The sequence below is a fragment of the Rhinolophus hipposideros genome (genome assembly GCF_964194185.1).
Source record: "Rhinolophus hipposideros genome assembly, chromosome: 9".
Taxonomy (NCBI): domain Eukaryota; kingdom Metazoa; phylum Chordata; class Mammalia; order Chiroptera; family Rhinolophidae; genus Rhinolophus; species Rhinolophus hipposideros.
In genome coordinates this window covers 92,043,098-92,069,681 of record NC_138055.1, presented here as the reverse complement: position 1 = coordinate 92,069,681, position 26,584 = coordinate 92,043,098, and the positions used below count along the sequence as shown (strand labels likewise).

The window sequence follows — 26,584 nt, the reverse complement described above, 5'->3', positions numbered from 1 at the left end:
TGCGGTTGTTTCTAGAACTAGTTAAAGGGGCTTCTGTGTTTGTAAAGCCATATCTCCTGAGGAACCCTGGCTTAATGGATGCCTTGGGCATAGTATTAAATATCGCAGGCACTTGTATTGATTATAGAAAATTGTTTGGTGGTCATGTCCCTTTGTGAGCCTTTGTCAGGACCTTTCTTTCTGTGGTTTGTACCCCATGCTTTTATACCTAGTGTTTTTGGCTTGGAGTCTGCTTACCTGGATGTCTAGAAATGTCTTTGATGTATAAATGTGGTCTGTGCAGTGACCTTCATTTTTACTTTGGTCCACAGGGATAGGTTGGCGGGCACTGGTGCACCCCAAAACACATCCCGTGTCAGAATATGAATTTGAAGTGATCATCGGAGGGGATGGCCGTAGGAACACCTTGGAAGGTATTGGTCAATGCTCTTTGCCTGGTCCATAGCAGAGTGAAGGATGACCTTCTCAAACCCTGGGATGAGTTTTATGTTGTCAGAAACCAAACTCCTAAGACTGTGCATATGTGTGCCACCTACTCTACTCAAGTGGCAGGCCCCAGCCTCCCCAGCCAGCTTGTACTTGGGTACTTCTTGCAGGGCACTCCTGTAAGGGTGCTAGGAGACAGGCTGTGCTTTGACCAGTTGGCACTGCAGGATTAAATCTTCGTTTAATAAACAGGTGGATTCTCCCCCCCTTTTTTTTTTTAATTCAGTCCCTAGTACTGAGTAATATTCTGGTCAGATTTCAAATTGTTCATTAGTATGTGAGAGACTTTGACTTCTTTCCTGGATTATTACTGTGTTTTCCTGAAAATAAGACCTAGCTGGACAATCAGCTCTAATGCGTCTTTTGGAGCAAAAATTAGTATAAGACCTGGTCTTATTTTACTTATAGTAAAATAAGTATTACTATAAGTAAAATAAGACCGGGAAATATAATATAATTAATATAATATAATTAATATAATATAATTAATATAATATAATATAATATAATATAATATAATATAATATAATATAATATAATATAAATGCCGGGTCTTATTTTACTATAAGACCGGGTCTTATATTAATTTTTGCTCCAAAAGATGCATTAGAGCTGATTGTCCGGCTAGGTCTTATTTTCAGGGAAATAGGGTATGTTCTTTGGTGGGTAAACACCTTAGTTTCAGATAGAGAAGAGCTACCCTAAAATTTTCCTATTGGTTTCCATCCCCCACGTTCCCTGATGTTATCAACACCCCCTCCTGTTTGAAGTGATCTTCCTTCCCCTCTAGCGAGCTGTTGCCACTTCTGAAAATTTCTTTCCATCCAGGATTTCGTCGGAAAGAATTTCGTGGCAAACTGGCCATTGCCATTACAGCAAATTTTATTAACCGAAATACAACAGCCGAAGCCAAAGTGGAGGAGATCAGTGGTGTGGCTTTTATATTCAACCAAAAATTTTTCCAGGAGCTGAGAGAAGCTACAGGTTGGTGTCGATGACTTGAAACTAATAAGGATAGAAATTTAAATAACCACTTACGTATTTTCTCCTGGACGGTTAGGTAGGGGTGGGTGGTCATTGGTGTGACTGCCATGTTGCTTACCTCTCTCCTCTTTCTTCACTCCTATGTTTTTCCTGAGCATAAGCTCTCCATGTCACTGTTTCCTACTCTGTTGTTCTTTATTCTCATTACAGGGACTGGGCTACTCTGGGTTCGATTTTTATTTCTTTGTTTTTAAGTGTGCATTCTGCCTTCCACCAGCTCTTCTCCAACCCCTTCCTGTACGCTGTGACTCTTAAGGGATGATGCTTGATGAGGTGAGCTGTTGGTTGGTGGTTTGCCGGTTCATTGAGAACCTGACTTGAGGCACTGAGTATGTAGTCTTCCTGTTTGGTCTAGAAGTAAAGCATGTGCTAGATAGGAATGAGATTGTTATGTGATAGCTTCTGAATAGATTCACTTAGATATTTTGATGCAACAGAAATGTGCACCAAATCCCAATTCTCTGTTTTCTAGAACAAGATCTACTTCCATTACATCTTTTTTTCTTCAAATTAATTGAATGTAAAAAAATCAATAGTTCACTCTCTGCTTCCAGACATCCAGTTGCCTGTTCTGTTGTAGGAGATTCCTCCAGTTGTCTTGATGACTATAAAAGAAGCTTAACCTGATCACTAGCCCAGACCTCCTTACTAAGAAGTTAACCTTTCTTTTTCTTCCCATTATTATATTTCTGCTTCCTGTTGATCATTGTTTATAGGATAACTTAGGGTGTCAAGTGAATTATAGAACAGTGCAGGATAAACAAATTTCTCTTCTTTTTATAAGCCGAATGTATAGGAAGTAAGAATCTGGGCCCAGATATCCTTTCACTTTTCCCTTTCCCTGCCTGGTATCTTCCAGCTGGTCTCTGCGCCCACGGACGATCTTTCTGGCTTCCCTGATGCACCTTCACCTCAGCAAACCCTTACACACACACTTGTTTTTCGGCTGCAGGTATCGATTTGGAGAACATTGTCTACTACAAAGACGACACACACTATTTCGTTATGACGGCCAAAAAGCAGAGCTTACTGGACAAAGGGGTGATACTGCACGTGAGTGATGGGTTTCTTTCAAAACTGGTTTTATGTTCTGGTTAGTACGATCACCAAGAGAAGGAATTTTATTGTTTGATGAGTTTTCCCTGCAAGGGAATGAAAATGAGCCCCTAACTCATCTTCTGATAACATGTACTCTAATGTTTTTGTTAAAAAAGAAAAACTGTTATTATGGAAACTTTCAAATATAAACAAAAGTAGAAAGAATCGTATAATGAAGTCCGTCTGCCCATTATCTAGCTTTAACAATTATCAACACATAGCCAATATTGTTCCGCTGGTAGCCAGCCCACTTCCCACTCCTGCCACTGGATTGTTCCAAAGCAAATCCCAGATATCATTTCATGAATAAATATTCAGTTTAATTCAGGTGATTTGGTTTGTGATTCTAGAGAATTCTGATATGACCAATTTTGGTTGGTTAATAGGTCATCTTTTGGGAGGAGGTGCTAGAGGGAAGGGAGTTTGACCAAGAAGCAGTAATTGGTGTTTATGGGAGCCTGAGAATGATTCTGGTTTTACTGCAGATACAGCTGTCTGTGGTCCAGGGAACAGTGACTGGGTCAGGGTGTATTTAGACCTCTGCATAACCCAACTGTAAGGACTTCTTGTTTATCCTTAGCGAGATCCAGCTCCACGTTGTTCCCAGGTGACTAATTGTGTGACGTTCCCTGATATGATGATCTGAATATGAAATCAGAAGACCACAGGGTAGACAGTTCCTGAAGGAGAATTTCTTAAGTCTCATTTGGTCTCAATATGAGTGCTACTGTGCCCACGTGATAAGACGGCGGGGACAGGCCCCAGGTGTGTTGATTTGGGCCTGTGCAGTTCCCACCACAGACTCAGCGCTGGGTTTCAGGGTATCCTGTGTCTCTACAGGATCATAATGAATGCTGTTACTTTAGTGTCACTTACACTGGAGCTTCCTCCGAGAGCCGTGTTGGGGGTGAGCTGATGAGTTGCTCTGCAGCGCATCCCCCTTTCCACTTGTGACCTGGAATCTCCTTCTCAGCCTTGTGCCCCTTCCTGTGTGTACGGAGAAACAGGACCGAGCATGTGTGCAGCCCACTCTGCCCAAGCATAGGCAAGATGGATCTGGTTGGCTGCTTTATCAGTAACAAATAACCAGCAAGCCCGTTGGAATGCCTTGGGACCAAGTGAAGGCTTAGATCTGCCATCTTAGGCAGAACTATGGGTATCAGTTGAAATTACGTGGGAACAACCTGGAATGCCAAAACCTGATTTACTTTTCCGTTTTATTTATTTTTTTAAGAGGGTATTGACCATGTGTTCTGTGTATGTTGCTAAATACGAAATCCATTGTGGCCACTTAATGCTGAACACTGTTTCGAAGACCAACTTGAGTGTTTGCGCTTGGCTTCCAGCACCTTGTAATGGTGGCTGAGAGTGCCATTAGGGACACTTGGAAACCATAGGCCCCACTTCAGGACAATGAAGGCTTGGCTCGGTCTGCCAAAAACCTCCAAAACAGAAAAGGAGGTTTTCATTGCGTTACGTGAAAAGCCCCTTTTCTCTCATCATTGTTTTCTTTGTTGGTGGAGTGCTGTGGAGCCGTTCAGAACCTTCTGATTGTTTTTAAAACTTCTATTCCATTTTGAATATATTTCCTCCCAGTCCCCTTCTGCTATTGCTCTTCCCTCCACATCTTTTTGGCACTGAAGCTTTGGGTTCTTTCCTCAGGTTGATTGAGTTATGCAAGGCCCGAAGTTTCTGGTAGTCCCAGCTGCCAAAAGCTGTTCGCTACCCAGAAGACAGTGGTGGCCAGTAATAACATAACCTATAAAGTGCTTTTTCAGTTTACCAAGTGCCATCAGAGAAATTATTTTACTTGATATTCAGAACAACCCTGTGAGGTAGATTGGATGGGATCAGTAGTGTGACTTGCTCCAAGTAAATGGAAAAGCCAGGACTGTGTGTAGGCGGCCAAGCCTGGGCACCTTTACAAACAGCCTCCCCTTTTTCTGTTTCATTTGTATAAAAGCATTATTTTGGAACATGAAACCACTTTTGGGAAAGGGGAAGGCTGTGAAACCTGTCACGTCGGACACGGTAGTGTGGTTCTGGGCGCCTAGGCTTGTCCGGGCTTTTCCATGGAGCCTCTCCCTCTGGAGACAGGACTATGCCGACACAGAGCTCTTGCTGTCCCGGGAGAACGTGGACCAGGAGGCACTGCTGAACTACGCCAGGGAGGCGGCCGACTTCTCCACCCAGCAGCAGCTGCCATCTCTGGATTTTGCCATCAATCACTATGGGCAGCCCGACGTGGCCATGTTCGACTTCACATGTATGTACGCCTCCGAGAACGCAGCTTTGGTGCGGGAGCAGAATGGACACCAGTTACTAGTGGCTCTGGTTGGCGATAGCCTCCTAGAGGTAAGTGGCAGCACGTAATAGTAATTGGGAACCAGTGTGAGTACTTGGGTTGCGGAGGTAGTGTCTACAGCGTTGCACAGTGTAGCTGAACGCCCTCTAGGAGTTATGCCGGGAGGGAGGGAGGCTTACAGGCCACTGAAGCCCGACTTGCTGAGTAGGGCTAGACCGGCTGGAGCTTCTGTGACTTGGCCCTCTACCGGTTTGTGAAGCAGAGCAGTCCAGTACCTGAACAGTAGCCCAAAACTACTTTCTACAGCAAACTCTTCATTAGTTCCTTGGTTTAGTTTCCCTCTTTTAAAATAATTTATTTTAATTCTGTTTTATATCTCCTTGATAGCCTTTTTGGCCAATGGGAACAGGTATCGCCCGGGGCTTTCTGGCTGCTATGGACTCCGCCTGGATGGTACGAAGTTGGTCTCTAGGAACAAGCCCCTTGGAAGTCCTGGCAGAGAGGTAACGGAAAGTGGCCAGGGTCCCTTTTGTGAGAAACTGGGAGTGACGAGCGGTGTGCTCCTCAGGCAGAACACAGGTCCTTCCTTCTCTTTCTCTTCCTTTCTTCGTTAGATATTTTCATATTTAAGAGATATTTATTCAAGAAATCATAGAGACTTAAAGATTATCTAATCTAAGTGTTCTTCTCTTATCCCTTTCCAAACTAAATTTGTCTCTGACAAATGGTGTCTGAATGTTTGCACACCATCAGAGGATGGTGTCTGATTTCTCTCTGACAGTCACATAAACAAGTGCATGAAAACAGTACATTAATTCCTCTTAAAACACTTATACTAATGAAATCAGTGTGGTAATACAGGACGTACTAAAATAAGAGAAAAAATTAAAAGTGACTTTGAATTAAAAGGAAAACACCAAACTGCCTGTAAACATTTCTGAAATTCTCAAATGTCAGATATTTTGAAACAGATTATTGCAAATGAGGTAAGAGTCCTCGGATTTGCTTTCTGATAAAGAACAAATGCCTTGACCAGAAAAACTAGAGAAACAAGATTTCCTAGATAAAATTGGTGGTTGATACTATTTTAAGTCTGTTACTTAAGCTACTCTGGGTAAATTTGGTAGTTCTTTTTTCATAAGTGATTCTCTTAAAAACTAAATGTTGGCAAACTTGTAAAAAACAAAACAGTAAATTAGTTACCTCTTAAATTAGAGACAGGCTTTTCTAAACCCTACCCACAGCAGTATACTTGCTGTTCTCATTGGCCCTAAGCAGGCCAGTACCTGTGGGACCACTGGGCTGGTGGGGTGGGAAGCCTGAGCTGCCACAGGCCTGGAGGAAGCTGGTCAAGGAGGAGGGTTTGTTACATCGTGCTTGTCATTGCTCTGAGCAGACTTCTGTGTGTTATTGCAGGGAAAGCATTTATAGGTTGCTGCCTCAGACCACCCCTGAGAATGTGAGTAAAAACTTCAGCCAATACAGCATAGATCCTGTCACCAGGTATCCCAATATTAATGTCAACTTCCTCCAGCCAAGCCAGGTAAGAACCTTCTAGTCAATGATCTCCATCTGGGTCATTTTTAGACTGATCAGACCTCTGAAATATTAAAATGTGTCTATTAATAAAAGACACGAACACAACACTTCTTTCTAGTAGATTTGAGTACATGTCTCTGAGTTGGCTGAAGTAGATACTGTTTTTCATCAATGGATTGAGCAGCTGAGGCAGAGCGTTGTTGCATGACTTGCCAGAATGTCAAATGTGACAAAAATGATGGATCCAGGACTTTATCCCAGGGTCCCTAATGCAAATCGCATGTTGTAGGGAAAGACTACCTGTTCTGTTCACTGGTCAGGAATGTATACCTGAAGCTAATAAAAAATTAAAAATGAGAAAAGGGGAAATTTGACTTCTGCTTGCGTTATTGCCGGTCACTTGTTATGTGGACAGGTCATGTCACTTTCTCTGAACCTCAGCTTCATCTGGAAAATGAAGATGATCATCCCTGCTACTGACAGACAGGATCAGTCTTTACAAGTAGATCTTACTGATCATTTTTTATACTGAGACGTTTTTCAGAATGTCTGAAGCCTCACTGCTACATTGAGAATGACATTATACAGGACAGAGTATCCCAAGGACCCCACCAGTTTTTAGAAAGCAGCCCATTTAACATATTTGCTTGTGTTCCTGTGTAATTTTTTTATTTGCTCTCTACCTGAATTGGTACCTTTAGGCCCTCTGTATTTGTATGTAGTAAGTTCATAAGGTAGCCATGACACCTGCTGCCAGTGGGCAGCACTCGTGGCCCAGCGTACCCAACAAAACGAGTGCACATGAGCACCAAACAACATGAAATAATATTTGTGAGGCTGTATTCATAACAAGCAAACATCCATCTTCAGTAGAATGAAAGAATTGTGGGATGTTATGCAATGGAATGTATAGTCATGAAAAAAACTGAACTTTTACCACATTGAATAATATGGGTGGATCTGAGAGACATTAACAGTGCACAAAAGGAACCACACACAAAGAATATGTGCTGTATAATTTCACTGACGTGAAGTTCAAACACCAAGCAAAGCTAATCCTTTGGTGACAGAAATTAGGACAGTGGTCACCGCTCAGAGCAGAACACTGACTACTTGGCTGCAATGTTTTAAAGCGGATCTGGGCTGTAGTTACATGGGTGTGTTCATTTATAAAAATGCATCACGCTTTACTGTATCTATTGTCAATGAAAAAGTAGACTCATTTTTTTAAAAAGGTCTAACAGAGACCGTCAGGGTCTTTTGTGGCTGAGTAGCTAATTTTTAGCACTACTTCTTGAAGTTAATATGTATTTGTTTATGTATAACCCCACCACATTGCAAAAAGGATTCAAAAGTCAGCATCATAACTTCTGTCTAAACTTTGCCCAACCCACCATCCCAGTCTTTCATCTCAGTCACTGCTCTCAGGTAGGAATTTGGTATGTGGTGTTTGATTTTCCTTCCTTACACCTTTTTAACTCTGCCAGGTGCGCCATTTATACGATACTGGAGAAACAAAAGATATCCACCTGGAAATGGAGAACTTGGTGAATTCCCGAACTACTCCAAAGTTGACACGCAATGGTGAGTTCTGGTGACAGCCCTGAAGTGCAGGGAACCTTCAGAGAAGCCTCATTATTCACTGAGCTAGTGTGCACAGGGCTGAGTGAGGCTGGGGCAGCGGTCCTCAGCCAGAGGTGACATGGCCCCCACAACCCATTTGGTAGTGTCTGCAGACATTTCTTTCCGGTTGTCATGACTGGGGGACAGCTGCTGACCACCTAAGGTGCACAGATCAGCACCCAGCCGAAAATACCAGTGATGCCAAGGTTGAGAAACTGGTGCGGGGCGGCCTGCGGGGTCTCTGCTCCCTCTCCCCACATAAGAACGCAGGATGTGGCTAGGCCAAAAAGGAACACCCACGGAGCCATAGACAGGGGAGTGTCATGCGGGAGACCCTGCTCGCTGCACCATGTGCCATGCAGGGTGTCAGGCAGGGTCTCTGCTTCTGTTCCCCACATAAGAACACAAGACATGGTGAGGCCAAAAAGGAACACCCACGGAGCCATAGGTAGGGGAGTCACAGCACGGTATTCTCGCTGGTGGCTCGGTTGGAGACACAGGAAACAGGAGCCACACGATGTGCAATCTGCCATCCACTTCTCTGCCAACCAACCAATCCCACTTACTAGCTGCAATCCGCCATGCTAACTGCAATCCGCTCTTGCTATCTCAGCCACCACCTTCTTGCTAGCCCCCATTTTCTCTGCTAGCGTAGCCACGGCAGTTATATTAGTGGCCAATGGCTCCCTGGTTACAGCTGACGGCCATGCAATCACAGTTGATGGCCATCTACTACCCGAGCCAGCACCTTTCCACGTGAGGCCGAGAGCCTGGAAATTGCACTCCTGGCTCTGTCCCCACAGGGAGTCATACCACTATAGTCTCACTGGAGTCTGGAGTCACCCCACGTACAACCTGCTATCTGCATTTCTGACAACCGACCTACTCCTCCTCCCCAACGCAGCCGTTGCATTTATATCAGTGGCCAATTGGCTAGCCAGCCACAGCTGACGGCCAACTAGCCACAGCTGACGGCCATCTACTACCCGAGCCAGCACCCCTCCACGTGAGGCCGAGAGCCTGGAAACTGCTCTCTGGGGCTCTGTCCCCACACTCTACCCCTACAGAGTCTTGCCTCACATTCTACGTGACAAGCGTCTTACTTGAGGTTCCCTGTGTAGGCACCTACAGACGAGAAGAAACAGTAGTCTTAGGAACCAACAATGGCAAATCCCTTCCATCTGGAAGGATACACGCTAGCTTTTTGTCCTGGGAAAGGAGGGTCGCTGCCACTGGCACCTTTCCTGGTTTGTGGTACCAAACCTTTATGGCAGTGCTTGGGGTCCCTTGCATAATTTCAACATGTAACAGAACAGGGGACCCCATAATAGGCCATAGTGAGAGCACATAGGTTCCCTGCAAAATTATCCTGGTATCGGGACCTCTGTATACTACAGTCACTTGCGGTGGCCACTCACCCACCACCCCTGGCGTCACTTGCAAATCATGAGTCAAACCGGCCCCCCATGGGGCTATCAGGCCCAACCACCGACAGTGGGGGCTTTTGACCTGCCAGGGCCAAGTCCATTGCTGCCGTTCCCCTGCTTTCAAGCATGTGGGTGCTGGCAGCAAAATGTTTCCATTCCTGCCGTAGGCTCACTTGTGGTAACTTGTAATTGAATGGGAGCGGCCGTTCGATGTAGCAGAGCTTCTACTGGTGCTGGTCCTCCCTTCCGTGGTCTCTCATTCAGGACTCTCAGGACGTCCCATAGACACGAGGCCCCGTCACGCATCGTGGGAGGGTGTTTTGACACCCGGAGACCTTGCTTCAAAAGGCGATTGTAGTGTTCAGTCATGCCAGCTGCTTGTGGGTTATACGGAGCATGAAACAACCATTGCACGTCCATCCTGGCAGCCCAGCGCTGCACTTCTTGCCCCGTAAAATGGGTACCCCTGTCACTTTCAATGACTTGGGGGCACCCATAGAGGGCGCACAGCTGTGTAAGAGCAACGACTGTATGCGGCTGATCCGCGGCCAGACACGGCCAAGCAAACATCAACCCCGTAGCAATGTCCACTGCTGTGAATGCGTACATCGTATTGCGGGCCTTACGCAGGGGTCCAGTGTCATCCACTTGCCAGTGAGTGAGGGGCACCCTCCCTCGCGTTATCTGCTGTGTCTCCCAGGGGAGTCTTCGCCTTTGGCTGCTATCTCCTGCCATTTCAAAGGCAGACCCCAGCGTCTGCTCACCTGCCACATGGTTCAGCTTCCAGCGTGCTGCAATTTCCTGTGCAGCTAATGGGCCACATCAGTGGCAGGAGCCCATTCTAACCATCGGACCCGTGCTAGGGCATCTGCTTCATCATTACCTGGGGACACTAAGGGGGAGTGACCTGTGACATGCATTACGGTCACCTCCTTTCTCTGCCCTAGGTCCCAGAGGTCCTGCCACATGGCTTGACCCCACAGTGGACGGCGTCCTACCAACCAGTTTTGGTGTTTCCACGTAGGGAACCACGTTAGTTCCCAGAACACCACCCAGCTGTCAGTACAAATAACCAGGGGCCCAGGCTAGTGGCTGATTACCATCCACACAGCCCGTAATTCAGCCCACTGGCTACTCTGGCCCGTCCCAGTATCAGACCAAATGGTGTCTGTTTTGGGCTGCACACCAATAGCCGTCCAAACAGCTGCAGCCCCTCGGCTAGAACCATCAGTAAACCAGGCATCCTCAGGTACTGGGGACTGTCCTTCTTTGTAGGGCGAGAGCTCCAAGTCCTCCCTTCTATGCAGAGTGCTTGGCTCAGCCTGGGTCACAAGCTTCAAGGCCCCAGGACCTGTTGTAGCTCTGTGCTCAAAGGGCTTGAGCTAAGGGTGCTACGTTGCTCCAAGTAGGCACCCCACTTGGCGAGGATGGTGGTCTGTGCCATACCCGTTTTGGGTCCCTGGGTCAATGTACGGACCCACCCCTGGACAGGATAGATTATTCGAACCAACACCCATGCTGTTCCTGTGATGGCTTCTGTGGCCACTAGGGCTGCATACACAGGGGCCAGCTGCTTCTCTATTAGAGAGTAGCGGACCTCAGCTCCTTTCCATAATTGGGACCAAAATCCCATTGGCAACCGGAGACACTCCTGCCGTTGCCAGAGGCCCGATCCGTACCCTTCTTGGGTTACGTGAACATCAAGTTCAAATGGGCGGCCAGGGTCCACTACTTGCAGAGCCTGTGCTGCACTGCCCATTTCGTGGCAAAAAAAAAAAAAAAGCCTTGCTTTATAGCCTCTGTCCAATCCCATGAGGCCCCCTTTTTTATCATGTTGTACAAAGGCCTTGCCATTTGTGCTAAATGGGGTACAAACGGCCGCCAATATCCTAGCAGACCCAAATACGTCTGCAGTTGGGAGACCTTGGTCGGCTGGGGAAAGGCTTGTATTTTGTCAGTAATCGCCTCAGGTATGACCTTTGTCTTACCCGACCACACAACACACAAAACTTGACGGATAAGCCAGGGCCTTGGACCTTTTCCTCATTCACCACCCAGCTACATGACTTCAGGTGGCGGAGAAGAGAGGGAGCTGCTTTCTCTAAATCAGAAAGAGAATCTGATGTTAACAGAGTATCATGGACATAGTGAAACAAGGCCACAGAGGACGGGTGATCCCACTGTGCCAAATCCTGGGCCACGAGCCCATGGCAGATAGTGGGGCTGTGCAAGTATCCTTGCGGAAGGACTTGAAAAGTCCACTGCCGCCCGTCCCGAGTAAAAGCAAACTGCTCTTGACACTCGGGTGCAATGTCAATGGAGAAAAAAGCATTGGCCAAGTCCACTACATAGTGATATGTCCCCATGCGGACAGTCAGACGATCCATTAAATCATGTACTGAAGGCACTGCAGCGTGCAAGGGTGGTGTCACCTTATTTAACTACCCATAGTCCACAGTCATTCGCCAGGTCCCATCTGGCTTCTTGACAGGCTATGCTGGGGATTTAAAGGGACTGTGCGCTGGCCTCACAATATGTGCCTTCTCCAATTCCAATATTGTACGACCGGTCTCCTCCTGCTCTCCTGGCAGGTGGTACTGTAGCACTGCAACCATGTGCCAGGGCTGTGGCAACACTTGAGGAGGGTGGTGAGCATGCCCGCGTGTCACCGCTTTCACCACCCAGATCGAGAGACGGAACTCTCCTACCGACGGCTGTAAGCTGAGGCCATGTAGCACGTCCACCCCTAGAATATACTCCGGAACGAGGGAGACATAAACCTTGTAGGTACGAGGAGGAAGCCTTCCTATACCCAGTGGTAAGGAAATGGCTTTCACAGTCACAGTCTTTCCCCCGTAGCCTGCAATGCAGATTGCTGGTGCGGTGAACAGTTCTGGGTTCCCATAAACAAGACTGCAGTCTGCACCAGTGTCAACTAGGACCAAAACCCTCTGCACATTAGAAGGGGACCAATGTATGGACAGTTCCACATGGGGCCTCCGGTCCCTGCTCGTCCCCTCTGACCGTGTACCTTGGCCCCACCCCTAATCAAGCTGAAAGGAGTCGGCCTCAAGCGGCTACATGAAGTCCTGGAGGGACACGGGTCTCGCTTTCCCAGATTTCTCCTTTAGGCTTCTCCGGAATTGCTGCTCCGGACACAACTGTTTCCAAATTTCCAGCAGGAGTGCATTGGGTAGTCGGTCTCTTTTCTCCCAATCGACCCCTGCTGCCACGAGATCACGCCACATCTGTGTGCGTGTTACTCTGAGGTCTGCAACCTCGCCCCTTTACTTTTGATTTAGGCTTCCAGGTCTCAACTGTGCGGACCGCCTGTCTTAATTTCCTTCGCCTCCAGCTTTCAACATCCCCTAGGGTGGCCATGGCAGTTGTAACTTCATGGATCCGCTGCCCCACATAGGGTGTAAGAATGGTGACCAAGGATCTGAAAGCACTCACAGGTGCAGTACCCAAAACCAGATCTCTCATGCTGGCTATAAAAAGCTCATCCGGCCCCTGCGTAATAGGGTTGAAAATAGCATGTCTCATACCCATTTCACGGATGATTTGAATAAGTTCCGCATATGACTGCCATTGACTCACAGTGTCTGGCAGCTCGCCAGCCTGTTCCCGTATTGTGTGTACCACAGCAGTGAGCCATTCCATTAGAGAGTGGTTGCCCTGGTCGTGGGCCAACCTATGGCAGTTCTGTAACCTTTGTGGCAGGGATGGAGCACTGTCACAAAGGCTAGCTTTTTCATCTCGCCTGGGGAGCAGAGAATGTTGTCTGCTCCCTCACCCCATAAACGTAGTAGCCAAGCCGAGACTGGCTCTCCAGGGCACTGTCTGTACCGCCCCCCAGCTCCTGCAACTCAGTGGGAGTGTAAGGGGTGTAGGTCGTGAACTCAGTCACAGCTGGGTTGCCGGCAGCAACGCCCCCGGGGCCCAAAGGTTGCTCACGTTTTACCCTTTGCTTCAAGATTGGACGGGCTTAGGGGTTGGGAGCTACATTGTCTCCACTCGCTTCCTCTGCCTCTGCCTCAGAATCTCCACTGTGGGGCCCCTCTTCTAACAGGCGGCCCAAGCTTCCAGTGCCTCCAACTGGGACACCTGGTCTGGCACCTGGGCCATTTCATTAAGCGCACTTTCCGTGTTGAGACTCAAGGCCGTGAGGAACATCCAGCCCACACGACCATCTGTACCCTTCGCCTCCTCTGGCAACCACTCAGCCAGAGCCTGCAGGGCCTTCTTCACGCTGGCTGGAGAGCCATCCATGTCCTCCCACCCCTCCTTGGGGGTCCAACTCCTGAGAACAGTGGCCACCGGGCACCACACACTGTGTGGGGGCCACACGTCCTCCTGCCCGGAGTCAGACTCCATTCCTACCTGGTCAGATTCTTGCTGGCCGTGCCAGGTGTCTGAGTGGGTGGAGGCCTCGGTGTATAAGTTCCACAACCCTCGGAGCTTAAGGCTGCAGCAGATCACCAAAATGAAGGCAACGCCTTCCATGGCCAAGAGGGTGATGTGCCAGCTGGAGGCTTGAGTCTCCCAGGCAGACGCGCCTCCCGCTCCCAGCGTCTCTCCTTTTGGGCCTCCGGAAGCTGGGCTCTCACACGCACAAACAGCTCCACCATGCTTCGGTAGGTTTTGGCTGGCACCGTACCCTGCTTATGAAACTGAGCTTTTATACGTGTAAACTGCTCCCGTACATTCCGGAGAGTTTCGGCCGACACCACACCAGCTCGCTGCGCCATGTGTCATGTGGGGCGGCCTGAGGGGTCTCTGCTCCCGCTCCCCACATAAGAACACAGGATGTGGCTAGGCCAAAGAGGAACACCCACGGAGCCATGGGTAGGGAAGTCATACCACTATGGTCTCACTGGAGGCTGGATTCACACGACCTGCGACCTGCTGTCCGCTTTTCTGCCAACCGATGCACTCCACTCCCCAGCGCAGCCGCGGCAGTTATATCGGGCTAATTGGCTCATTGGTTAAAGCTGACGGCCAACCAGCCACAGCTGACGGCCATCTGCTACCCGAGCCGGTACCTTTCCACGTGAGGCCGAGAGCCTGGAATCTGTTCTCCGGGGCTTTGTCCCCACAGAAACCTTGGCCTGAGGTGTCATGAGGTGTAAAGGGAAACCAGATACAGATGTTGAGAGAGCGAGCACGCGCACGAGTGATTACACACACACCAGCTAAGGTTTAGGGAGGCTTTATGGCCGAAGGAATGGCATTTCAGCTGAGTACTGTGACGTTGCCAGGGAGCAGAGACAGAGATCAAGTCCGTTCTGTGTTTTGTGGGCATCGGAGAGCCCCTGAAGATGTGTTTTCAAGGAGAGCAACATGAGATGGGGTGGAGAAGGCAAATGCCACTGTAGTTGTCACACTAGCATTTGTCACAGCGTAAACCTGGTATTGATGTTGAGGGTGGGGACAAGAAGACGGTGGAACATAATTGGAAGAACTTTGTCTGACTCTGGGGCTAGGTACAACTGGGTCCCAGTTCAAGATGTGCCATCTGTTAAGTGTGTGGGCTTAACAGGTCATCTAGCATCTCTGAACTTGGTTCTTTGTCTGTGAAATGGGGCTAACAGACACCTCCCCTGCATTACAGTCACGAGGATTCTGTAACATGCACAGCTTGTCTAACGGCATGCCTGGATAGAGTGGGTCAAATGGCAGCCATCTTGTCGTTATGAGAGAAAATGTTAAGAAGCCAGAACCAATAGGCACTGGCGGTTTGGTTGCACTCTGTGTCAAGCTATAGTTGTGGACAAGGAAATGGAAGGGTGAGAAGGTTTGAGTTTTGTTTTGCACATTTTGAATTTAACATGTTATTGGGATGTCAAGGTGGATATAACAACCAACAGACATTGTGTCCTGCACGGTCTCTAGTCTCACTCCCCGCAGAATGTAGGATATGGTGAGGCCAAAAAGGAACAACTACGGAGCCATAGATGGGGGAGTCACACCACTATTTCTCACTGGCGGCTGGGTTGGAGACATAGGAAACAGGAGCCACACTGTCCGCAACCTGCCTTCCACTTCTCTGCCAACCAACCAACCCCCACTGGTGTAGCCACAGCAGTTATATTAGTAACTAATGGCTAACTAACTGGTTACAGCTGATGGCCAACTAGTCATAGCTGATGGCCATCTACTACCCGAGCCAGCACCTTTCCACGTGAGGCCGAGAGCCTGGAAACTGCTCTCTGGGACTCTGTCCCCACACATTGAAACACTTCCATCTTGAAAGCAGAACGTATCTTTCTTCACTGTTATTTTAGAGCCTGGAATATTGAAATTGCCCAATACATACTGGACCTATGGATAGACAGACTTACGAGACATCTAAATAAAGTTAATTTCTGAAGCAAGAGCTTTGATAACATCAGGAGTGGTTCTCTGTAGTTCAGATATATTTTCACTGAAAGACTGAAAGAAAGAGGATTTCTATGATAACGTGGTTTTTGTGTGTTCACAAATCACTAAATGACTTAACACAAGGTTAAATATTTTCAACTGCCTATAGTAAGGGAACAGACTTTCTTGGACATAAATAGGTGTTTACGGATTCTTCTAATTGCTCTATATCAGAGCTCTTCTGATACAATTAAGATACAAATAGATTTTTATAAAAGCTCTTTATGTTTTAGATGCCATTCAAGTATACTCGTATTTGTTTCCATATGCAGTTTTTCAAGACATGATCATTTGTAATGCAGAGTGCCAAGCCTGGCTTAGGGACTGTTCTGGTTGGGTATCCTTCTTGGCCTTGCCGTTGTAATCCTACAGAATTTCTTCTCAGTGCCTTGGGAAGTGTGATAGCAAGGCTTTGTATGCTATTGATGTAATGTGCTGCTACGTAGAATGGAACCTTCTCCCTTAATCCTCCCATTGTTACCGTGTTTCCCTGAAAATAAGACCTAGCCTCACAGTCAGTGCTAATGCGTCTTTTGGAGCAAAAATTAATGTAAGACTTGGTCTTCTTTTACTATAATATAAGACTGGGTCTTATATAATATGATAATATAATATAAAATAATGTAATACCCAGTCTTATTTTACTATAACACCGGGTCTTACATAAGACCCGGTCTTATATTAATTTTTGCTCCAAAAGACACATTAGAGCTGATTGTCCAGCTAGGTGTTATTTTCGGGGCATTAGAGTTGATTGTCCGGGTAGGTCTTATTTTTGGGGAAACTCAGTACTTTGAAGGGAAGGAGCTTCTTCAGTCAGTTAGCCACCAAGCAACTCTGCAGGGAAATCTTAGAACTCCGCCAGTGAGGTGACAGCTCAGTAGATGGCACTCGTACCCCTAAGTCCATATCCAGGAGCTCTGCAGGGGCCGAGAGCTTTAGCTGGAGCAGGGGTTGGTCATGGACCTCAGAGTATGGATAAATTGGTAGCTTCTTGTCTACCTAAAATTCCTCTGAAAACCGGTGACAGCTATGTTGTCCCTACCTTCAGTAATTTTTCAAACTGGATATGTGTACTACAAAGAGGATCGTATTAATGCTACTATTTCCGTTAATAATTTTTTTGTTTTAGAGTCTGTTGCTCGTTCAAGCAAACTTCTGGGTTGGTGCCAAAGGCAGACAGATGGCTACGCAGGCGTCGAGGTGACAGATCTCACCACGTCTTGGAAAAGCGGGCTGGCCCTGTGTGCGATTATCCATAGGTACCGCCCTGATCTGATGTAAGTCGTGCCCAAGCTTTGTGTCTCATTTCAGCTCCCAAGGAGCTCAGGGTGCCCTGCTATCACTAGACTCATGTTGTACTTTTGTCCTAGAATGAGATACATAGCAAGATACTGTCTCTAGAAAGCAGTGATTCATTTTGATTTAGTTAAAACTCTGAATGTCAAGCACTATGTAGCTCAACCCAAAAATTGTTAGCTGAGTTTTCCAAACCACAGCACTCAGAAGTTCAAAAACTGGTTTGAACACCCACCTGGAAGGAAAACTGTATTGTCCGCAGATTGAACTCTTGTTTCAGCCAGCTGTCTCTCAAATACTATTGGTTATAAGAAAAACCTGGCTAGAAGAGTTGGCTGCTAAAGGCAAATGTGTCAGTGCCAACAAAACAGAAAACAGCGAGTGCTTCCCCGATTAATGGTGGTTCGTTGGTATTATCTTTCCTCTGTTACACTCCATAAATGTACTCTGTCAAGCCCACAAAATTCAGGTCTCCTCACCCACCTGTACAGGTAACATCTCCTTCTGGCCATTCTTTACGCACCTAAGTGCAGAATCAATACAACAGGATGACCCCAGGTCAGCTGTGTGACCAGTGCACTTAGATTTCCCCTATGGGCATTTGTTACCATGGAGCCCGATATTTGGAAACAAACAGAGCCCTTTGGCTGCCTGTTCTTTTATCATTAGGTCCACCTAAGGGCCCAATTTTTGTGTTTGTTTTGTTTTAATGATTGCTTAAGAAATCCTAAAAGTTGTAATTCCTATTTGTATTAGGTTACAAGTTAATGAGGCAAGAGCTGTAAAGACAGCCTTGCATAGTGTAGTTTAGGAATGGGGATTTCTGATTTGCTTGGATAAAGGTCAGCGACCTCCTCTCCCTTGGCTCACGCAGAGGTTGGTGAAAGATGAGTGACAGTAGGGCTTACGCCACCAAAAAGAGGGGTGGGGAGGAAGATATAGCAGCTGGGAAAGTTTATGATAAATGCACAGAAGTGCTTTAGAATAAGGGCTAGGTGAATCGTTTCTATTTCCAAGAGAAGGTAGAAAAAAAGGGTGAAGTCAGAAGTGACCAAAGGGAGCCGACCAGGAGAATTGCGGGGTGAGTGTGGGGTGAGGGGCACGATCCTGCCAGACTGGACCAGAGGCTGCCTGGAGAAGGGCTGGGGGCTTCCTGTAGCAGGACTCAGAGCTGTGAGCAGGCGCTGAGGCACGTTACACTACAGTGGCTTCATTCAGATGAGGCTTCCGTGGTTTAAAATGCTTCATCTGCAGAGAAAAGGAATCTTCATGGCTGAAAAACCTGCGATGGAGTCAAGTCAGTGGGCTAACACAAAGTGAGTCCTGCCCAGTTAATCCAAAATCATCTCATGAAGAACATTCAGTCTTCACTGGGTTAAATAGCAAGGAACTTGAAATCCAGTGGGGAATGTTGGTTAATTTCATATTTGGGAAAACTCAAGAAATTTAGCAATGGAAAAATCTTTTGAGTGAAGTTTTGGAATTTCCCTTCAAGTCGAAGGCTGAGAAAGATTGATCAGAGCTGATTTGGTACAGCAGCAGCTTGTCAGGTCCACGGGAGACCGTGGGTCACTGTCTTGGGCCTTGGGAAGCAGTCAGATCCAGATAGGGTTTTCATCATTATTGAACATGAGTTTAATACATACACATCACACACACGACGCAAGAAAATGCACATTAAAAAGAGAGTTCTTATTTTTGAGCTTACATTTAGAAACTAAGAAATTTATGTTATTTAGAAAAATGAGGGTAGTTTTTCAGCTTTCCCCCTTTTTTCCTTTATAGGTAGATATTTAATCATTCTTCTTGAAGATGATTTACATTTCAGGTTTGCCCTTAGATTTCAGTGAGGCGCTACATACAGGATTTTAGCTAAAAGACCAAGAAATGGTGGTGACTCTGTGATGCTGTGTTTTCTGGTGTGGGGACAGGTACCCCATTGTGATCCATTGTCCTCATCCTGTTTCTCAGAGATTTTGATTCTTTGGATGAGCAAAACGTGGAGAAGAATAACCAGCTGGCCTTTGATATTGCGGAGAAGGAACTGGGTATTTCTCCCATCATGACTGGCAAAGACATGGCATCGGTGGGGGAGCCAGACAAGCTGTCCATGGTGATGTACCTGACGCAGTTCTATGAGATGTTTAAGGACTCGCTCCCCTCCAGCGGTAAGGGTTGTGCACCCCCCCCCACCCCCCCGTTGTTGCCTGGCTTTTCTTTCCTTCTAACCATGTCCTTCATCAGCACTCCCCAAAGCAAGCCTGCGATGACTGTTTTCACTGGTCAGTGCCAAGGGAAGTCCCTGGAGCTTTGCTCCATTACTTTTTCCTTCTTTACTAGAGTATTCCCAGCCACTCTCGCTTCCCCAAATCTTTCTCACTATCTACATATACACAAAAATCATTCCTATCAAAAATTTTTTCCTTGACTCTACCACTTTCTCATACCTTTTCTCTCAGAACCAGCCTTTCTGGAAAAAAGTAGTTTATGCTTGTGGGCTCTACTTCCTCACTGCATAAACTTGGTGACACTTTGCAACCAGGCTTCTGTCATGACTGCTCTGCCAATTGTTCCCCGCAGTCATGGGGAATCACCAAATGCATGTTCTTTTCCCATTTCTCATTGCCTACTCACTTGCCTTTTTTGCATTGTTTAGCACTGTGGAATGACTTTTTTCTGGAAAGTCTCTCTCCTTGGCTTCTGTGATCTGGCACTGGACTGGCCTCATTCTCTTCGTTCTGCAGCTGTCCTTTCTCTGGCTTCTCTCTTCCCCCACCTGTCAGTGTTTCCCAAAACTCTTTCCTTCGCCCTCAGCCTGATGCCTCAGTCTGTCAGCATGCTCCAAAAGACATTTCTGTTGTCATTTGTTGTCTCTTGAAGCAAGTGTAGCATAATGCTGACCAGTGTTGATCATGGTAACCAACCTGGCTTTATGTCCCAGTACTTCCACCTGTTTGACCTTAAGCTAGTTACTCAGTTTTCCTGTGCCTCAGTTTCCCCATCTGTAAAATGGGGGTTTTATATATACCGGAAGTGCCAAAAACATGTGTACAAGTGGACTCTTTGGTCAACGTAGCTCAAGCAGTAGTTCACTGTAATCAGAAGTGTCTGGACGCTGACGGGAACCACTTTGAGCACCTCTTGTAATTGCCGAAGTCAAACGTGACTTGTATTCATCTTTTGTTATTGGTATATATTGAGCATTGCAATTTTAATACAGTGTTCTTTTCTTAAAATGTGCATACATTTTTTTGGCACCCTCTGTGTAATTAGATTTTGATATGCTATGAAGAATGTTGTTAAACAGAAGCGCTTAATAAATTTTAGCAATATATTACTATTTTTTATTTCAATTGTTATTTTTAAAGTTATTATTGTGACGCTGGGTGGAACACACAATGAGATTTATAGATGATGTAATACAGAATTGTATACCTGAAATCTATGTAATTTCATTAACAATTGTCACCCCCATAAATTAAAAACAAAAAAAGTTCTTAGGGGGAAAAATGGATTAAGAGACATAGGCATCTAAGACTGATAAAAGAGGCCACAAAGACTATCTCTCCCATAATCTCTGTATCTATCACTGTTTCAAATTTAGCTATTCCTACGACAAATTTACATATTATTTTTGAAGAAAACTCTGATGACTTTCTAATGGTGATAGATTTCCCAAAATCATATTCCTCTGACCAATAATCTAATTACATGCTTTTGTTTTCAGTTTTGTGAGGAATAAATTAAAATTTTACATATAAAAAAAAAGTTATTGTTGTTACTAATACAACATTGGAATCCACAGTTTCTTCCAGCCCATGTGCTTTCATGGATGTCCATGGCTTTTTATGATGCGATACACAGTTCTTACAACAGAACTCCAGAACTCTGACATCAGTATACGCATTCAGGACAGCCCTCCCGTAGCTACATGCATGGTGTCTACACACAGCCCCCCCCTGAGCTATGTGCCCCCGCCCATTCTTCCGCTCTGCCCTAAAAGATTTTATCATGAAGGTGAGGTTTCAGCACTCTGCTGTAACCACAATCCCAAGCGGATTCCAGCTTTTGAAAAGTGGAGGATTGGTGATTGAAATGGATTGAGAATGAGTTGGTATTGTTTCTGTGGATGCAAAAGAGAAGGCTCAGTGTCCAAACCTAACTGCATTTTCTTTGTAGAATTTCCTGCTCAGTTCCTCAGGCTTTTGTTGGAGCATATGAACCTTTAAAGCTTTCTAGGTTCCGGGAGCCCTGTGCAAGGAGGCCAGTTCTGCTGTGAGACCCCTCCACCGCTGGCCTTGAACACTGCTTTCTGTTCACAGACGCCCTGGACCTGAATGCAGAGGAGAAGGCAGTCCTGATAGCCACCACCAAGTCCCCCATCTCCTTCCTGAGCAAGCTGGGCCAGACCATCTCTCGGAAACGTTCGCCCAAGGTAAATGGAAGAGTCTGGTTTTTGTTTATTTGTTTGTTGTTTACCAGCTGCAAACCTAATGGCTAGATACAGTAATACAATAATGCAGTTTCCTTCCTCTCTTGGGCTAGGATAAAAAGGAAAAGGACTTGGATGGTGCTGGAAAGAGGAGAAAGACCAGTCAGTCGGAGGAGGTAAGAATTATTTGGGATTTGCTGGAATGATTACACTGAATTGCCCTTTTTGTCTTAAATCTTTATTTTCCAAATTAGTATTGCTAGATGTCTTCATATTCATCCTTCATGAGAATTTTTGGGGGCAGATGCTTTTTCTGTGGGCTTTTGCCTTTGTTTAATTTTTGGAGAGCATCCAAGGGGCACACACATATGGGCACAGGGCTCTCCTGTCTCTGGAGTCACATAGTGGCTTTCCTGGGATGTGACAGTATCTGCAGAAGTCCCATACCTCCTTACACTCCATCGCGAGATTGGAGCTGGAGGGAGCTGTTCAGCTCAAACTACAGCAGAAACAGCACCCACCACGCCAGGCTCTGGCTGCGCCTCTTTGAGGGAAGGACATTTGGAGCTCCTCTGACAGGCTTGCTCTTGGGTATCGATACCGGCAGGAGGAAGTGCCCCGGGGCAGCAGAGGAGTGAGGCCCATGCTGGTGAGCACCCTGACAGACAGGAGGATGGATGCAGCTCTGAGCAGCCAGAACAAAGTGAAGTACATGGCCACCCAGCTGCTGGCCAAATTTGAGGAGAATGCGCCCCCACAGTCCTCCGGCACGAGGAGACAGGTAAACCCCCCTCACACCTCACCCATCCACACTTGGGCTGGCCACATAGCAAGGAAGGATTGACATGGGGTATGTCATAGGCCCGAGGACTCGCGGGCTCAAGACCACTGTCGGGTTTCCCGTTGTGTGGCTGTGGCAGACAACAGCGTTTCCGATGCTCCTCATGCTTCAGCACTACTTTATCCTCATCGTTCAGGTTCAAGGTGTCTGACAAAAATCCGCAGAGATTTTTGTACGTGCTTATTGAGGAAAATGCTGAGAAGTGTAATAAAGATACTAAGACACCACTAATTCTGTTAATATTTTGTTATAGTTCTTTCTGGTCCTTTTTTAGTGCATTTTTATTTTCATAGTTGAGGTCATTGTCATTCTTAATATATACACTTCTGTATTCTGCTTTTTCTTGTACCTTTGTCGTGTTCCCACGTTCCAAACTCTTTACAGCATCTGTGTGTGTGTGTGTGTTTGTACACCGTGCTTTTCCTAACTCTTCCTCTAGTGTTGGATATTTTACTTGTTTCTCATCTTTCATGATAAAGGACAGAGGTAATAAACATTTTTGTTATAAAGCTTCTGTGTGTTGCAGGTGATTTTCCTGGGCTATCCTTGAACTAGGCTGAGAGCATGAACATTTTAAAGATTCTTCATGGATACTAACTTGCTTTCCCCTAATACCTGAGAGTGCTAGACAGGAGCCTTTGAAGGGATGCTTTCTTCGGTCTTGTCTCTCCTCTTGCTTATCTATGATGTTTTCTAAGAGGACACGCTGGGATTTTGAGATTCATGTAAAAGTTTCTTGTAAACTCCCTGATGACGTCCTGGGAGAGCATTGGAGGAGAGGGAGCCCATCCTCGTATTCATTTTCTCTTTCTGCATCATCTCCGTCCACATCAGCCATTGTTCCTGTGGACAGGGTTGGATGGGGTCACTAACTTACTTTGCTTGAGTCTGGCCATCATTAACTTCTTCTCACATCTAGTCTTTGGTTATGGCTCACAGAGAAGATGATACCATTTGTGGACAAACGTCTGAGGTTGCCTGATGGCTCTGGCAGCCCAGGTCCTGCCCCTCGGGAAGGCTGGAAGGCTCCCCATTAGAGGAAGCTTGCCTCTGAGAGACGGTTGCTGTCCTCATTTTGAATGGCAAGAATTAGTTTTCCAAACCAGAATTACTAGTTTAGGCTCAGAGCACTAAGCTGGGGAAAAGGATAATGAGAATTACAGCTTTTGGTTTTGTTTTTGTTCTCATTTGCATTTGCTTTTGATTTGGGGATCAGGGTAGTTTATTTCCTTTATTAAGTGTAACTTTCTAAAAATTAATTCTCTATCTCTACAACCACCACCCCAGTTCAGAGATGTGTGTCTGTCCACCATGAGAATCTTTTTGTGTCTTCTACCTTAATGTATTTTATTTTGTTTTGTCTCCATGTCCTGTCCCCCACCCATACTTGACCTGTGTGTCACAGCCGACACAAGAGCGTGGGGTCAGCCAGCCGTCCTGCTGCCTACCTGAGCAGGGTCGCCCTGCTCCCACCCCCCAGTGGAAACAGGTAAAGGAACCGCCTGGAACAAGAATGGGTGCTGCCCCGCGGGCCTCCCCCACCTGCCCCTCCTGAGCCAGCCAGGCCTGAGGCCTGCACTGTAGCAACCAGCTCCCAGGCTGGACGTCTCTGCTCATCTGAGTAGTGACTGGGAAGAGTTTAACAAACGATGATTGTATCACATGATTTGTTTAACTCCTTGGGAAATGAGAAATCAGTTAGAAAAGTGGGCTGATAACTGGTTGTTGAAATTATGTGGTAAATCATTCAGGTACCCTAGCCTTTGGGGTTTTGCTAACCATAACCTTTGCCCCAAGTTGACTTGCTAACGTGTTCTCGTGACCATTGGAGGGAGAATCCTGAATTCAGAAGCCTGAGAATTGGAGCAGTGGAGCCTTTCGTGTTAAATAAGAAAATGTTATCCAAGAAATTGTCTCGAACTATGATTTCTATTTGTTTCAGACCCTGGACAGAGATGATCGTGGGCATTTCTTAGTGTTGTCTACATTTAAAATACTCTGTGGAAATTTTCACTAAAGCAGTTGCAGGGTCTCCTGGAAAGCAGCTTCTCCCAAGCAGGACAGAACAGGACAGAAAGAGGGAGATGGCACCTGGTTACTAATAAGAACTGTCAGAGAGACTGGGGGCCCCTGCTTGCTTCCTGCACAGCTCAGCTGACAACTGCCTGTTGTAGTGACAGCAGCCGCACTCGTGTCTCCTGGTTGGTGTCATCTAGGGCTAAGGTTCTGAGAGGTCCGAGGAGCTGACCCTTACCCCCTCTCGTGCTGTAGTGTGACAGCTGTTGTTGGGAGGGGCTGGGGAGTGGCAAGGTGGGTTTTATTTTAATTACGTTCAGGGCAAAATGTTCCTTCCTAACCTTTCTTTTATAACATGCCACGTTAAAGGCATGGCCCATGCGGCAGAGACGGCAACCTGGGGACAATGTCCACACTCACAACAGAAGCCAGCTGCCTCTCCTTCTGCGGTGGGAGGACATCGTTGGAAATTCACTCCCATTTTATTTTCTCACTCTTAAAGCCCAGGTGGAAGGTATAGTTTGAAAGGCAGACTTTAGTTGAGGATCTGCTAAAAGGGGAGCTGAACTCAAAACCAGACTCTCCAAATTCTAGATTCATACGGTATTGGTAAGGTAGCGTGAGATGGGAGAAGCAAAGAGCAAGGGAGGTCGCTGTACTGCATGAAGGGGGGTGAATAAATGACCGTCAGTGGCACATGCCTAGGCAGCTGTGGGCCGGAAGCACGACCCAGGACCCTGGCCCGGCTGTGGCCCTGTCCTGTGAGGACTGGCGCCTGGCACAGCAGCCTGCCACCTGATGGAGCTGAAGTGCAGGGCCCCCAGGAGCATGGTGCCTGTGGGCTGCCGCTGTGTCTCTGGTCCTCAAGCATCGTGCGGGCTGCTACATGGAGATGGACGGTAGCTGTCACCTGGGTGCCTGACAGTCAGTCATTGAAGCAGAGTACTGTAGGCTGTGCAGACAGCAGAACAGAGCCATTACAGTCCCGCAGGCCAGGGTTCTGTGCAGTGGGCACCAGAGGACAGAGACAGGAGATGGGTAGGTGAGGGAGAAGCCATAACATCAGTAGTGAAAGCCTGTTCAATCCTCATGCGCTTCGTGTGCACAGAGCTGAGAGTTGTGGTTTACTTGTCTGTGAAAGAGTGTAGCTCACAGTTCTTACAGCCACGTGACAAGCGTTAATGTTCATGTGTAACTTCTTCTCAGCTGGGTGGTTTCATTAATCTCGGCCTTGTAAATTTACCTCCTATAAGATAGAGCACTGGCAGGCAATGCCAGGTGCTACAGGGGCCCTGTGGTGCGTGGGGCCCGCTGCCTCTGACTCACCGTGACTGCCGGCCCCGTTGTCTCCCTGCAGGAGTGGGGGTGTGGCCGGCAGCCCTGCGTCCTGACCCCCTTTGTGTTTCTCTTGAAGTGGGTCAGATAAAGGCAGGAGGGGTGGTATGCACCACGGTTATGGCTGAGTGGGCCCCAGGTCCAGCTTTACAAACTTAGGGCCCGATATGAGGAGGGAACGAGTCCCCGCTGCCGCCGCTGACTTCTCTAGTGCCTTCCTGTGCAGCACTCTGGCTCCTCCCTCCCACCCTTTTGCCTTTTCATCTCAGAAGGGCATCTTGCGCGCAGACTACACATGATCCAGCCTGGTTTGTAAGCAGGTTGTCGTGTGAGGTGAGAACAGACGGGGCGCTGCCTCCTCAGCCCTCAGCTCCTACAGCTGTTTCTTGTCCCAGGCTTCCCCCATGTGGTGCCGCACGTGGTCATTGTGGGCGTGAGGGTGAGGGTCCTCTGACGTAGGAATTGTACCGCAGGATTCTCTGAGTCCTAGACAGATTTGCAGGGAAGGGATGCAGTGCAGGGGGCAAGGTGGGGGCTGGTGCACCAGCGTAGGTACAGTGTGCGGGAGTGAGTGATGATTGCCTTCCGGGTCCCGTTTCTTATGCTTCGACTGCCAGCGTAGTTTCCCACACCCTTTTGAGTGTGAATGAGGGGAATGAGCCCTGGGAAGCAGTGGCAGCATGTGCTCGTAGGTGGCCCTGGAGGAGACTGCCACT

General features: G+C 47.1%; 1 protein-coding gene across 24 annotated transcripts in view; it reads left to right on the top strand.

The window, feature by feature from the left end:
* The window catches only part of MICAL3 (microtubule associated monooxygenase, calponin and LIM domain containing 3), a 215,832-nt gene that overhangs the window by 97,801 nt on the left and 91,447 nt on the right, over window positions 1–26,584 (top strand). For 21 of the 24 annotated variants that reach the window (XM_081058151.1, XM_081058146.1, XM_081058150.1 and 18 more), the window contains exons 5-17: window positions 312–413; window positions 1,315–1,470; window positions 2,483–2,583; window positions 4,726–4,983; window positions 5,321–5,436; window positions 6,350–6,476; window positions 7,960–8,056; window positions 17,078–17,225; window positions 19,216–19,412; window positions 21,567–21,679; window positions 21,790–21,852; window positions 22,284–22,457; window positions 23,923–24,006. In XM_081058151.1, coding sequence (XP_080914277.1) covers window positions 312–413; window positions 1,315–1,470; window positions 2,483–2,583; window positions 4,726–4,983; window positions 5,321–5,436; window positions 6,350–6,476; window positions 7,960–8,056; window positions 17,078–17,225; window positions 19,216–19,412; window positions 21,567–21,679; window positions 21,790–21,852; window positions 22,284–22,457; window positions 23,923–24,006 — 1,736 coding nt within the window. The remainder of the gene's footprint in view (window positions 1–311; window positions 414–1,314; window positions 1,471–2,482; window positions 2,584–4,725; window positions 4,984–5,320; window positions 5,437–6,349; window positions 6,477–7,959; window positions 8,057–17,077; window positions 17,226–19,215; window positions 19,413–21,566; window positions 21,680–21,789; window positions 21,853–22,283; window positions 22,458–23,922; window positions 24,007–26,584) is intronic. The other 3 variants (XM_081058147.1, XM_081058140.1, XM_081058156.1) reach the window with 1 other exon arrangement.